The sequence below is a fragment of the Camelina sativa genome, chromosome 12 (assembly GCF_030686135.1).
Source record: "Camelina sativa cultivar CO46 ecotype springtype chromosome 12, ASM3068613v1".
NCBI classification, from domain to species: Eukaryota; Viridiplantae; Streptophyta; class Magnoliopsida; order Brassicales; family Brassicaceae; genus Camelina; species Camelina sativa.
The window spans coordinates 18,936,526-18,950,142 of record NC_141891.1 but is presented as its reverse complement, the minus strand read 5'-3'; the positions used below and the strand labels follow the sequence as shown (position 1 = coordinate 18,950,142).

At 39.6% G+C, this 13,617-nt stretch overlaps 1 protein-coding gene across 1 annotated transcript; it reads right to left on the bottom strand.

The window, feature by feature from the left end:
- Window positions 1–5,224: 5,224 nt before the first annotated feature.
- LOC147930732 (uncharacterized) lies at window positions 5,225–6,351 on the bottom strand. Its single transcript, XM_087477005.1, has 5 exons — window positions 6,217–6,351; window positions 5,857–6,127; window positions 5,671–5,782; window positions 5,465–5,589; window positions 5,225–5,355 (listed from the first exon to the last, which is right to left on the bottom strand). The coding sequence occupies exons 1-5, from the start codon at window positions 6,349–6,351 to the stop codon at window positions 5,225–5,227; spliced, it is 774 nt and encodes a 257-aa protein (XP_087333131.1).
- Window positions 6,352–13,617: the final 7,266 nt, after the last annotated feature.

The following is a 13,617-nucleotide window of genomic DNA, read 5'->3' as shown; positions in this document are numbered from 1 at the left end:
TTATAAATCAAATATGTGGCTGTTCAAGTGCAGATCAAGGGTGAAAAGCATCAAGTCCTCTTATCACTTTAAGGTGTCGGCTTAGCGATATCCTCTTTCCTTTTGGTCGGGATCTCGTTATTAATTAATGATTCCCCGTTAATTCTTAGTGTTGTAAATATACAAACTATACATATGTACGTATACTACATTGGGAACGTACATACATTTGGGGTCTTATTAAACGGAAACCATGGAAAGTCGAAAGGCCGCGTCGTTTCGAGGTGTCGTTCTCCGTAAATATTTAAATTGGTCCCAACCTTCGTCTTTCCTAACACGGTTTAAAGTAAGAGAGATCCAAAATCTGAGATCACCATGAGCTTCAGAACTGATCGTATTGTTGAACTGGACCGCGACAGAAGGAATTGGTGTTGGTGTATCCACGCCAAGGTGTTGAACGCTTGGTCGATTCGCGAATGCTTTGTCAACGGGTTCTCCTACTTGTGGATGAAGAGGTTAGTTAAACAAGTCTTTCTTATTTCGCTAAATCCAACAGTTTTTGATGTATAACAATTTATCTGTTATGAAGGGTTCCACAATCGAAGTGGCGTTTCTACAGGGTCAAAACTCAAATATCCCGCCAAACCCTGAAATCGGTACCTGGTACGATATTCGGAAGTTTAAATTAATCAATCCAACTCTCAAGGAGAGGAATACTCATCACCCATACCAAATCAAGTTTACGGATGAGTCAACCATGGATGTGATCCAACCTTTGAATCACAAAAATTACTTCCGCTTCGAGGATATCGATGATATAACTAGTGGCAGAGTTACTCATCTCGTATCTTCCGGTATGTTTTATCTATAATTTCTTTAATATGTATATATTAATGTCCGTTAAATTATGAACTTGCGATGGTTGCTGAGATTCATTTAGTGGTCGTTTGGTCAGTTTAGAACGTCGGTTTTAAGTGTATCATTTGCAAAAGTACAAAATAAACGTGACATCTAGAAATTTTGATTTTCCCGCGCTAGATGTTTGTGGGTGCATCGTAAATGTGGACGTCATAAGAAGACGCCTCGATGGCAGGTGTATTGAAGTTGTCTTCACTCTCCTCAATGGCAGGTTAAGGACCTATTATGCTATAAACATAGTAATATACAAATATATATTTGAACTGCATAGATTTAACTTTGATAGCAACTGTGCGTTAATGCAGGAATGAAAGTGTCAAATGTCGTCTCACAGACTTCTATGCCCATCAATTCATCTCTGATTGGGAATCACAGGGATGTCATGTTCTTTACAAAACCGAACCAGTGTTTTGTGTCTTCCGGTTCTTTAAGGTTGGGAGTTATGAAGGTACGTTAGAGTAAATTGATATTATGATAGAAGCAAGTACATGTAATTTGTCTAGCAACTCAATTACGTAAATGGGTGTAGGCGTACCATGTCTTGTACACACCAAAGCGTCTTCTAGAATCTTCATTCGAGCAGATTTCGATTGACTTGGACACCACAAGGATATGTAAGTTGATATTATATTAATATTTGGTTTGAAAGCGTATGTGTTCATATCTGTTCACAGTCTCACATGTACATTTTTTTTTTCTTATAGAAGTGAGTTTGCAGGACGTTACCACATTCAAAATGTGAGGGGACACGATGGGACAACAATTGAAACAATTGTCCAGGAAGGAGAAAGCTCCGGAACCCATACAGAAACAAGGCAGACGTTCGTCAGACTGTCCGGGGAATGAGGAATGAAAAAATGACGAGAAATAGAAATCAAATGTTGTTTTCTATTTCAAATATTGGTTTAATTTCCTTAGACTATGTACAATGGTTTATTTTTTAAAAACTTACTCTATCCTTTTTATTTTATATTCTAATATTTATTGAAATTGAGATAGAAAATAATATGTAGAATTTTGAATATTAAAGTAGTTTGGTTAGAATCTATTTCACAAAATTTTTTTATTTAAAGATATAAAATGACATTCTTTTTCTTCTTTTTATAATGTCCAAATAAAATGTACTAAGTTCCTATTTATAAAGTAAAATAAATGACGGAATGCTTGTACTATCTCCTAATAATAAGTAGAATCTTTAATGTTGTATTGTTTTATCAGAAGGATAATTTATTCCCCACACCATAGTTGACGTACGTTAGGAGTCATAATATATTGTGGTACTCGTCTACGTACAGAAGCTTAAATAATCGTACAATCAAAACAAGTGAATAGCAACCCTTTGGATTGATCTCGTTGAGAGGAAGTGATGATAATTACGTAACTGGATACACATCAAATAAACATAATGGTGAGAAAACTATCATATCTAAGCAACAATAAATACGACTCTCTTCGAAGTTATCACATCAGAGAACCTACAAATGTCATAGTCTAGGCTTAGGGTTAGCTGATGGTTGAGTTACAGCCGATATTTAACGAATTCGAATATAATGAATTTGAAATCCGATAACACGAAACTGACACGTGGTTCGCACTACTTATTTGTTTTAGTAATTCTAATCGAGTAGGCGTGCATGAGAGCTCATAAACCTAAAATGGGTTCCTTCGTAATTAAGTAGTTTACAATAGGCTAATTTAAAACGACGTCATATAGAAACTAGTATAAATTTCCAGGATTTTCGCCAAACTCCCCAACCACCTCTCACATTGTAGGTTTTATTAGTGGGCAGGCGGCAGTTTCCGTCTATTTGGTTCTGCACATATTGCTATTAGTTTACTTAACTCCCAAAAAATGGCGACCTTTAGCCGTAAGAAGACTGATCTGCCAGACGAGATCTTGATAAAAATAGCCAAGCATCTCGTAATTGATGGGTTCTGGCGCCTTGGCCCATTATTAAAGGCTGGTCGGCGAGGAGTGGATACGGTGCTTGCCCCAGAAGTTCTGAAGGTTGCCAGCATCTACCAAATCTGTGAACATCCTTCTTCATTCCAAACGACAAGGAAGCCAAATGGTGAACTCCAGGAAGAAGGGATTCACAGGCGTATTTTTGAAAAATGCTTGGACGCAGGGAACAGAATAGCAATCTACAACGAGGGGCTACGGATCGTTGCCGAGGAGCGAGACATTCAGTGCGGTATCGCACTACTAAAAACCAATGTTCCCGAAGATGCCGAATCCACTCTTGCATGTGGAAATTTCTCTATGTTATATGGGGACGAGCATATGGCGGTTCGTTTTCTTCACCAATTTGATGCACATCACTATCCACTCCAATCAGAGGGACTACGGCTTATCGGGAAGATCTGTTCCAACGGTTGAGTATGTTTAAGACGGCGCGTAAAAACACGTACAAAGATTCTTTTGTATATCCCTCCAGTTCGTTGATCCCTTTCCCGGACTGTGCCATGAGTAGTTGTTTGAGATGGGGCAGGTTATCGACCGACACACATTATTATGATATTATCTGTGTAAATTGTGGAGTGTGGTGGTGGCCAAATCTATATGTGAAATCCTCTAGGTTCCCTTCTGTGTTGCGTTTCACCTCGCCACGTATGTTTCATTAGATAATTAAATTACTAGGTAATGAAGATGTTAATAAACGTGTATGCCAATATCTGTCGTTTTGGTCGTTTTGCTCCTTTTGTTCCGAAAATGTGTACTAGATGTCGTATTGCTCCTTATATTCCGAAAAAGGTCTAAAATGGCAATTCCCTAGCTTCGAACCCACCGTATAGACGACGTGTACTTAGTTTCACCGGGCAAACACACAAAACTATCAACAGTGCCGACCCAACCAATTTTGCCCATTAACAAACATTAGAAAAAAAAAGTTCCTACTACAACTTTACAAGGGCTCGAACTCGTGACACTGAAGGACAGTCAAGGCCAATCCTACCACTGTACCACCGCACCTTTTTTGATATTGATTCCCCTAAAATCGCTAATATAATATGTAGCATAAAGCCCTTGATTTACAGGCTTTCTTAAGGACCGGCACTGTATCAAACTTACGACGCCGTTCGTATCTAGTGGAAAACGACACAACTTGGAAAAGTTCATGTTGTTTTAGAATACAAAAAACGGCACAAAACAGAATGTTCTATACAAGCTAACCGAATATAATCGATATCTTATAAAATTCAGGGAAATTAGGGTTCATTGAACTGATTTGGGGGAAACAGAGAGAGCCGATGCCATAGATGTTGGATTAGATTTAGAGAGTTGGATATTCGGTTAATAGTTTAACGTTCCTCTTTTCTATATTTTCCCTCCTTCAATTACGTTATCAGTTTCGTTCTTAATGTCTGTTTTGGCAAACACGAGTCCAGTCGAGTATGATGATGCGGAGTATGGGATCCCGGCTGTTTGTTACTGTGGTGAAAGGCCAAACCTACAACCTTCTTTTACAAGGACAAACCCAGGGAGGCTCCACTACACTTGTAGAAATAGAGAGGTAAGTAACGTACAGTTTTCCCGAGGTTGATTAAAGATCAGATTTATTTGCATAACTTGAGGTTTTCGTTTTAACAAACATTAGAAAAAAAAATGCAGGATGGGGACTATCACATTTTTAAATCGTGGGATGAAGCTATGATGGAGGAACTGAAAACAATGAAGGAAGATCTTCTAAAGTTAACTAGTTTGAATCAAATGCGTGCAGCGCTTCAGGGACAAAAAGAGGAGATTGCTAACATCTTAAATATGCACAAGGAAAATCAGATGGAGTTGGAAAGGATGACGGCGTTGATTGCGTACAAGAGTGATGGATTAACTATGGAATTAAAACTGACCAATGTGTTTGTTGCGACTTTGGTTATACTAGCAACAATGACCTATTTTTTAAAGTAGTTTTGTCGTTTTATTAGTAGTACTTTGGGTTGTGGTTTAATTGTTTAACATCAAGTTATAAACGTTATATTTGGTTTACTCACATTTTTTTATCGTCTAAAAAAAAGACTGTTTGAAACCTTGTCGTGTTATTATTATCAACCAAACCCTTGAAATTAAACATAAACATAAACATTTGTACACGTTTGTACACATACGTCTAACATTAAAGGTTGGCAGTATTAGGAAGATGCTTACCAAATAAAAATAAAAATATATAATTAACCATGCGTAATACACACAAACATTTTACATCAAATTATTCCTATCCACGTAAGATAGATTGTTGGGATGTAGGTAATGAAGATAATATAAAGAGTCCAGCAACGTGGTTTAGAAGTTTGGAATGTAAGCAACATTGACAAATGGAAACATAGGCTACGAATCGTCGTCACTCCGCTCGCGCTGGTCGAAGTATTCCAACCGGAGTTTGAAATCTCTAACCTCAGGGAAGGGTGGTTCAAATATCACTTTAGAGACACCCGGTTGACTAACCACTTCCATCCCTCCTGCGGTGTGGAAAAATAAGGAAAAAGGGTAACCAAAATTAGTTTTATGCAGTAATATTATATTTAAAAGGTGATTGAATTGTTTTAAATACGTTTGCCTAATCAGTACCTCCATCCTTAAACTTGGGCCTCCAGAATCGCAAGACTACAACTGGTTTGCCTCCGCATAGCCAAAAATTGCGGACGAAATCATCGACCATCTCATCATAAGCCACACATTGCAAGTGATGACCCCTACCCACAGAGACACCTTACGTTAATAGCCCGGTATATCTTTAAAGTGTGTGAAAGCTAATAATCGCGAAAACGACTCACTCAAGATTCATCAATGAAAACCGTATCAACCGGGTTCTCTCGGCAAAACGTGGAGCAGTTGGATGGTCCACCAATATTCTTCGTTCGACGTGAGTAACTTGCCCCATCGTGTCTATGGTGTCATGTCATTAGAATTATGGTACTGGATATGATATTAAAAACCGGAACAACACAATGCAACGTTACCTAAGCAGCAGTTCTGGGTCCAACGAGGCCATCGTTCGTAAATTTGGTCGAAGGGGACGTAATCGATGTAGTGATTGGTCAACAAGCAACGAATGTTGTCCACAACCGTGTCAGCAGTGAATTTGATCCGGTAGTTGGAAGCCACGACCTTCACAGCGGATGTGTCTTCAGTGACGACGAAATTAGAGAAGGTTTTCCGCAAACCCTCCTCAATCCCCGCACAGAATTGGGGCAACAGGTCCTCGCTGATTGTTGCCTGCATCTTATCTCCCTACGGTGGGGGAAAAAAGTTCAACCATGATGTACATGTATCATTTAATATTAAGTGCATATAATATGATGATGAGACGAGTCACTTACGAAAACATCTGAAACAACAATTTCAAAGGTGACGATGTTCGCTTCTCTCTTTCTCCACTTGCGGATGATCTTAACAGAAACCTTCCAATCAGAACGCCACGTCTGGAGATCGGATAGCCTGTCGAAATGCACCATGACTTTGTTGCACTTATGTTTACTTTGTGATGTGATATTTTGGTTTTTGAGAGACGAATACATACTTCACCGGGTGTGTATTTGTCTTCTTATATAAGCAGCGAACAAACACAAATGGATTATCCATATTGTGGCTTTTCAAACGTCGTGACTGCATTCCATACAGATTCATCGCATTTAGATATTTAACACGTGTAACTGCCGGTTAAGCGAAGACGATACATCTCATGCACTACTTAATTATGACCCTATAGTCGACGTTATATATTGGCGGAAAATATATTGGTTCATTTAACAAACCAATTCAATGTAAAACTTTATAAAACATCAAGGAATAGTGAATGATGGTTTAACCAGACGAATAAAGGCTGATATATAGTGTAAATGAACCAATAACGTTGTAGAACTGTATAATTTGAATAAAAATATTTAATGAAAAGCTCGGCCATTGCACTGTTTATAAATAAAAAATTATTTTAAAATAGTTTAGTAGTAGAGGCAAAATCTTTGTTCTTAGTAATAGACGGAAAACTGAGGCCTCAGCTGCGACGGCGCATTCGGATGTCCGATAGGGTTGTTTTACATCCCGATTTTTTGAATTAAGGTGTTTAGATCTGGGATAAGTACTACAAAACAACACTCCATAGAAGTCGGCGACGGAACATTCAAGGAAGAAGAGATTACAGAGGTCGGGTGAAATCAGAAAAGGCGACTAGTTTCGATCCCTCTTTCATCACCGGTGTTGAATCAGAAGGTAAGTGTTTCTCTTGGCTTCTTACTTTAAATTGGAAGAGAGATTGTACCCCTAAATTCTATATTAGGTTGGAAGAGTATATAGCAAATACATTTAAGAATCGCTTTGAGTAGCCCAGGATGTGAAATCGATGAATAGTAGTGTATCTGTGGCGGGCAGAGGATAAATAACCGTAATCGTCAACAGAATTAAACTTTGGTAGACATTGGTATTAGGGTTAATTGGTTTAGTGTACGTACATATTAATATGTACGTTACTTCATGGTGATAGGATGGATCCCGAGGCTGTAGAGATCGTTCCTCAATTGAGCTTGGATCTACCGAGGAGGTTATTTGCTCTTGACCATTACCCTCTCAAAACCAAGATAAATGCGTTTTCAAAACCGGAATATCTTTCTACAATATCGAGGGTGCTGAGTGGAACAAAAGAAATGGAAAACTTGTTAGAGTCTCCATTTGGGCAGCTTTTTCGTATCCCTGCTAACAAGATCTCGTTCTCCGGTAAACTAGTTCATGGATTTGTTTGCCGTCAATTGGTGACCAAAATGCGGCATGAGATGTGGATTGTGTTTGGTGGCAATCCAATCAAGTTTGGATTACAGGAATTTGCAGAGTTGACAGGTCTCGAATGTGGAAATTATCCAAAAAAGAGAGATGTGGAAAGAGCTACAAAAACGGATAAAGGATGTAAGACTGTTTGGGAAGTTTTATTCGGGGAAAACATAGAACCAACGATCTCCGAGTTGGCAAAAAGGTTGGAGACTGAGGAAATGGAAACGTGGCAGAAACTAGCTTTAGCGATGATAATAATAGTTGATGGAGTTCTAACATGCGCCACGAAACTAGTAAAACCAGATCCGAAGACAGTGGAGATGACCAAGAATATTGATTTTTTTTTCAAATATCCATGGGGAAGGTTGTCATTTTAACGGACGCTGGAGACTATTACAGGATTTAAATGTCCAGCAGACGTAGACAGCTTAGTAAAAACTTTCAAGCAACAATCAGTTGCTGTTCCTGGATTTCCTCTAGCACTCCAGCTGCTGGCTTTCCAATCTGTCCCAGCAATTGCAAGATTAGTACCATCTGACGTTCAAGATCAGGCGTTTAATCAAAGATCGATCCACAATCTGGCTAAACTGCGGCCAATCAAGACAGCAGACATCTTCGCATGCGAGGCTGCTAAAGAGGTATGTACTTGGTTGATATAATACGTTAACGACCTGAATCTATAAGTTTCGTAAAATGTATATATTTTTGTAATCATATTTTAGGTGGTTATTAGACGAATGGTTGGTAGTGGGGAGCATTGTGATAGTGGAGAATTGGCGTGGCGTGACGAAGAGGAAGACCATCAAGTTGACAAAATTGAAAATCTTATTAATGCTGGCCACAAATGGGATGAGGCAATATGGATGGGAGGTGATGATAGGTGTCCAAAACAGACACGTCCCGAAGAGAAAGGTATTAAAAACATTTATACATTACAAAGGGCTTCACTATAAATTTAATTTTTTTTTAAATTAATGGTTAATTGGTGATATATTTACAGTTGACTGTCGGAAGAGGAAAAGAGCAGACACCGCAACAATTGACAATAAGAAAGAGAAGAGCACGAGAACTGATGTGCGACCGGGGGGTACGCCCATTGTTGATGAACGTTTGGACGATGACCAATTTGAAAGGTATGCGGCAGAACTAAGCCGGTTCTACAAGAAACAAGAAGCACTGATGAAGGAAAATCAGGCAAACGTGGAGATTTTCGTACGTACAGAGATCCGCAAGGAGATAAGAGCTGCACTATTGGAGGTTAAAAGAAACGAACATGGGGAACCTTCTTACGCTTCGCATACAGTTTCAGAGAAGAAGTATTCGAAAAAAAGAAGAGGGAAAACTATAAAGTTTCGAAGAATGAGTTCAGTAATGGTTATGAAAAAAAAAAGGAGAGAAGGTCAGAAACAGGGGATGCGCTGACACTGCTAAGGTTGATATGACAAATAGCTTAAGGGTTGTAATTTTTTCACTACTTACATATATTAAATTATGTTGCTATCGTGGTGTGCACAGGGTGATCGGAATACTGATGGTTCGAAGGATGCCATAGATGGTCAATACTCTGTCAGTGGTGATTCTTTAGTTGGAAGCCAGGTAATGGACAACAAGATCCTCTTTAGAATGCGACTCAATCAACATAATGGGGGTGTTTTTGCTTATGCACCTATCATATACGCTTTATATATTTGACCGTAGGATACAACCCGTACTCATATTAATGAGTGGGTAACCGATAATAACGACTGTGGCATGAACGAACCATCCCCGGACAATGGAGTTAATGAGTGTCGCCAAGATTATGACGCGGGGGACATTGCTGTCGAGCTATCACCAACTAAAACCGTATCCGATGTAAGTATTTGACACGGAATGGAGATTACAACACTATATTCGTAATAAAGCATTGTCCACCTTTAATTGAACAGATATTGCTGCAGCTGAATACTAAAATGGAACCTGATCTGCATTGTAACAAAATGGTAGGTCAGGAAGTAACCATAAAAGGGATAACCATCTGTGGGTTTCATATATATTCGGTTATTTGTTTATCTCCTCTAATCTACACGTGTGAAAAATTGAGCTTGTACCAAGTTCCTACTACGAACACGCGTCTTAAAAGTTTCATTATTTTGAATAGTAGGATGGGGAAGAAATGCATCAAGAAGGCGGGAAAGTCGAGTGGTTTAACAGTAACGGAGGGGACATAAGATGTCAGGAAGGCGAGTCAGATGAGGGTTGTAACAAAACCGAAATACCTGTAGAAAATGAAACTGCAGTTGACGGGCAACAAGAGGCAAGAGTCTAACTTTGATGATTTCGAGTATTTGTGACATTAGTGTACGTAAGTATGAATCTATGTACGTACATCTTATTAGGCCGAAGTCCAAGCACTACAAAAGGAAAACGATGGCGAGGAGGGCTGTAACAAAACTGATGGACATGTACAAATAGAAACAACAGTTAACCTCCAATAGTGCAAACTTATTTTTTATTTCGAATATTTGCCATATTTATAGTGTCTACTTAGATGGTCCAGTGTACGTCACAACTAATCTATGTACGTGCATCTTGTTAGGCCGGAGACCAAGCAATACCCAATGAAAGCGATGTCGAAGAGGGCTGTAAAGACACTAGAGGTCAACCAGATCAAAGTCCCGGGGAGGAATGTATTCCCGGTGACTCAGACAATTTAGTGCCGCAGTCGGTTATTATTGTGGATGAAACAGGACGCGCAGAAGAAGTGATAATGGAGATACGTGCGAGTCAACCATCCGAAGCCATAGTGATAAAAGCAGGGTCGGTTTCATACGACCCTATGGAAGATGTTGCTGATGGGAAATTCGCCAACCGAGATGATAAAACAAGATAATGTGTAAGTGTAGTATATATTACTCCGATGACATATTGATATGCTCAATCATTGATATAGGAAATTCATAATTACAAAATTTCGCAGGGTACACACCTTTTTCGGATTCCGCAAGGCAGATATCCTATTCTTCTCTACTCTTATATCGTCCCAAAAATGGGTCCATAGTCAGGTACATATTTTAAACTTTAACTACACGATTTTGGTGTGTTCATGGTTTCTTGTTGGATTTAAATCCGACCGGTTTGCGTTTAACTGCATCTGCAGCACATGGAGATGATTGCCCTAACACTGTGGCACAAAAACGGAGAAGAAATGATAAAACAAAGGACCGTAATTTTGGACTCCGTTCTCTTTTACGAGTTGACAAGAAGGTTCCAAGCATTCAACATGAGCACGGCGAAACAGATTTTCAGATGGGACAAAGTACTCATTGACATCGTCAATGGGGAAAGGATGCACCACGAACCAAGGTTGAAGTGGGTTACAGATGTCGACGTTATATATGCTCCAATGAACTGGAAATCTAAGCATTGGTTAGGAGTGGGCATAAATCTTATAAAGAGACATGTTTCCATTTATGATCCTTTGATGACCTCCTCCAGAGAAACTCTTGCAATGTCCCGGATCAAGCCGGTGTGTGAGATGATACCGTACCTACTTCAGAGGGTTATCGATGTCAATTACCCTCTCGATCCATTTACCGCTGAAAGGGTTAGCCAAGTAGGACAAAACTTGAGGACGGGAGATTGTGGACCTTTTACTATGAAGTTTTTAGAACTATTGAGCATGGGCAAACCGATGACTGATTGCTTGAAGATCACCGACAACAATATTGACAATTTCCGAAAGAAGTTCGCGATGGACGTCTTTGAAGCTGCTATTGGTCCGATAAATTAAGTAGCGAATAAAAATTCTTCCTGGTTGTACTTATTACTTTCACGCAGGTGGTCCATATGATCCGTAACAGTCTGTTAGGATGATTATGGTTCGCTGAATTTGAATACAATTTAATTGCCTCGCTCATCATATCATAGGATTGCCAGTAGGGACAAGTTAGTGTGCTCAAAATGGATAGAAACTAAGCACCAACCATGCACCTAAAAATCAAGTCTATAACGTTAGAAAATCGATTGTACGTACACTGATGAATATACGTACGTGTGTACACAGACCATAAATATACGTACGTGTGTACACAGACCATAATAAGGCCGTTACTTAGTTGATGGTACGTACACATATGAATATATGTACGTGTGTACACAGACCATAATAAGGCCGTTACTTAGTTGATGGTACGTACACATCTGATAAAGGCCTAACATATACTAATACTGGTTAGAAAGACGTCATAATGATACATATCTAGACCCTCCAATATACAAAAAACACTACACCTGAAGAGGGTTTACAAAACAACCGATAGGAGCTATGTGAGTGACCAGACCTCGGAAAATCTAAGAACGACATCCTCAAATCCCACATGTTACCAAAAAAATGACCAAACACACATCTTCTATTAGCAACACGCGTAAAACCAATCTTCAATTTTGCAAAATCATACTGCTCCGGTAATGTACATGGAACCTCTTCAACTTTTTGATCCCGAGTTGAACTCAGCTTCCGGATAATCTACTGTCTCCGACGTACCATCTAGTTGGAGAAAGCAGTCTCGGTCTGGGACCTCATCAAACACGTCTGCAGCAAGTTTCATCCTAATAGAAGGCATGGCTGCATCACATAGGCCTGTGTAATTTACTCCAAGAGCTATACACTCTAAGCACTTCAACGTGTACACACCACAGTCACCTTGTTGATAGTTCTGTGGGAGTGTTTTCACCCGGTAGTAACTAAATGCCGCCGCCCCGATGTGCTCATCTTTGTACCTCCGGTTATATGCTTGTATCAAGCGTGGGATCATTTTTGTGAACGGTTTGCACTTCTTTTGTAGACTCTCGTCGGTTCTACCGCTTTTTATGCTATCGTAAACTCTTAGCCTCCGCTGGACTAAGTCAGCTTCAATGGCTACCCAATGGTTGTTATCGAGGTTGTATGGGAAGAGCAGGGTGTCTACATCGTCAACCCACACCTTGTTTGTCATTCCGTATTTTGGCAGCCTTCCCACGTACGTCTCAAAATAACCTTCTCCAAAAACCCATTGATTAGAGGCTTCCATTTTAGTGAATTCGAATGCCCACATACTAACAAACAAAGGATCGAGAAAAGCAATACGATCTGTTTTATATGGGGATGGCGTTTGCGTCCCCCTAATACGGAACATATGCATATATGTAACCATGTGCTGCAACACGAATGACATCTATCAGGCATTAGTATACCATAGTTAACTGCGTCAAATGTTATGCTACGAAGCTTACCGCATCCCATAACCAGCCGAATGTTGTAGTTGGCCACAATTGTTTAGGGGTCAGGAGGCGAAAATAAAATTCGGCATTTCCAGTGTAAGGTACTTTAGCCCTGAATACCAAAATTAACAAATCAGTTATAGATCGTAGTCCTCAAATACGAATATAGACACTAATTATATACAACTCTAAATGAAGACTTACAAATCATCAGTTAGGAAGGACATCAGCTTTGCAATTTTCTCAGGACTTGCCTCACTAAAAGGATCGTACACTGCGGGAGATAGGACTACAATGTGGCTTTCACGTCGGGACATTAATGCAGCTCGCATTGATTCGTCATTAGGGTTTATCCCTATGTTGGTGCCCACTGGATCTACTAATAGAAGATCAAGCTCTCTTGATGGAGGAAACACCTTTTGTAACAAATATGCAAAATACCTGGCTTTCTCCTTATCTTTCACTGTATGAGACGATGCAGGACTGCTGGTCCCCTTAGTTAAATCCACAACAGATTTGCACTTTCGATCCGACGAGCCAGGGTTACCACCACTTACCGGATGGATAACATTAATAGGAATGGGTTGAGCACCTGCTCCATCAACTTTGTCATTATACTTTGCTCTTTTATCACCTTCCTCTGTCTCCCAACTCTGTACTCTTTTGACACGCTGTACACTGTCTACCATCTGCTTTGGAATTCGCTCTACACTGTCCTC

Excerpts from the sequence above, each read along its gene's own strand:
- LOC147930732 (XM_087477005.1), bottom strand. The coding sequence starts at position 6,351 with ATGGTGCATTTCGACAGGCTATCCGATCTCCAGACGTGGCGTTCTGAT. Across the intron at positions 6,128-6,216 it reads TTGTTGTTTCAGATGTTTTC|GGAGATAAGATGCAGGCAAC; the intron begins GTAAGTGACTCG and ends CCCCCACCGTAG. Across the intron at positions 5,783-5,856 it reads GACCCAGAACTGCTGCTTAG|ACACGATGGGGCAAGTTACT; the intron begins GTAACGTTGCAT and ends ATGACACCATAG.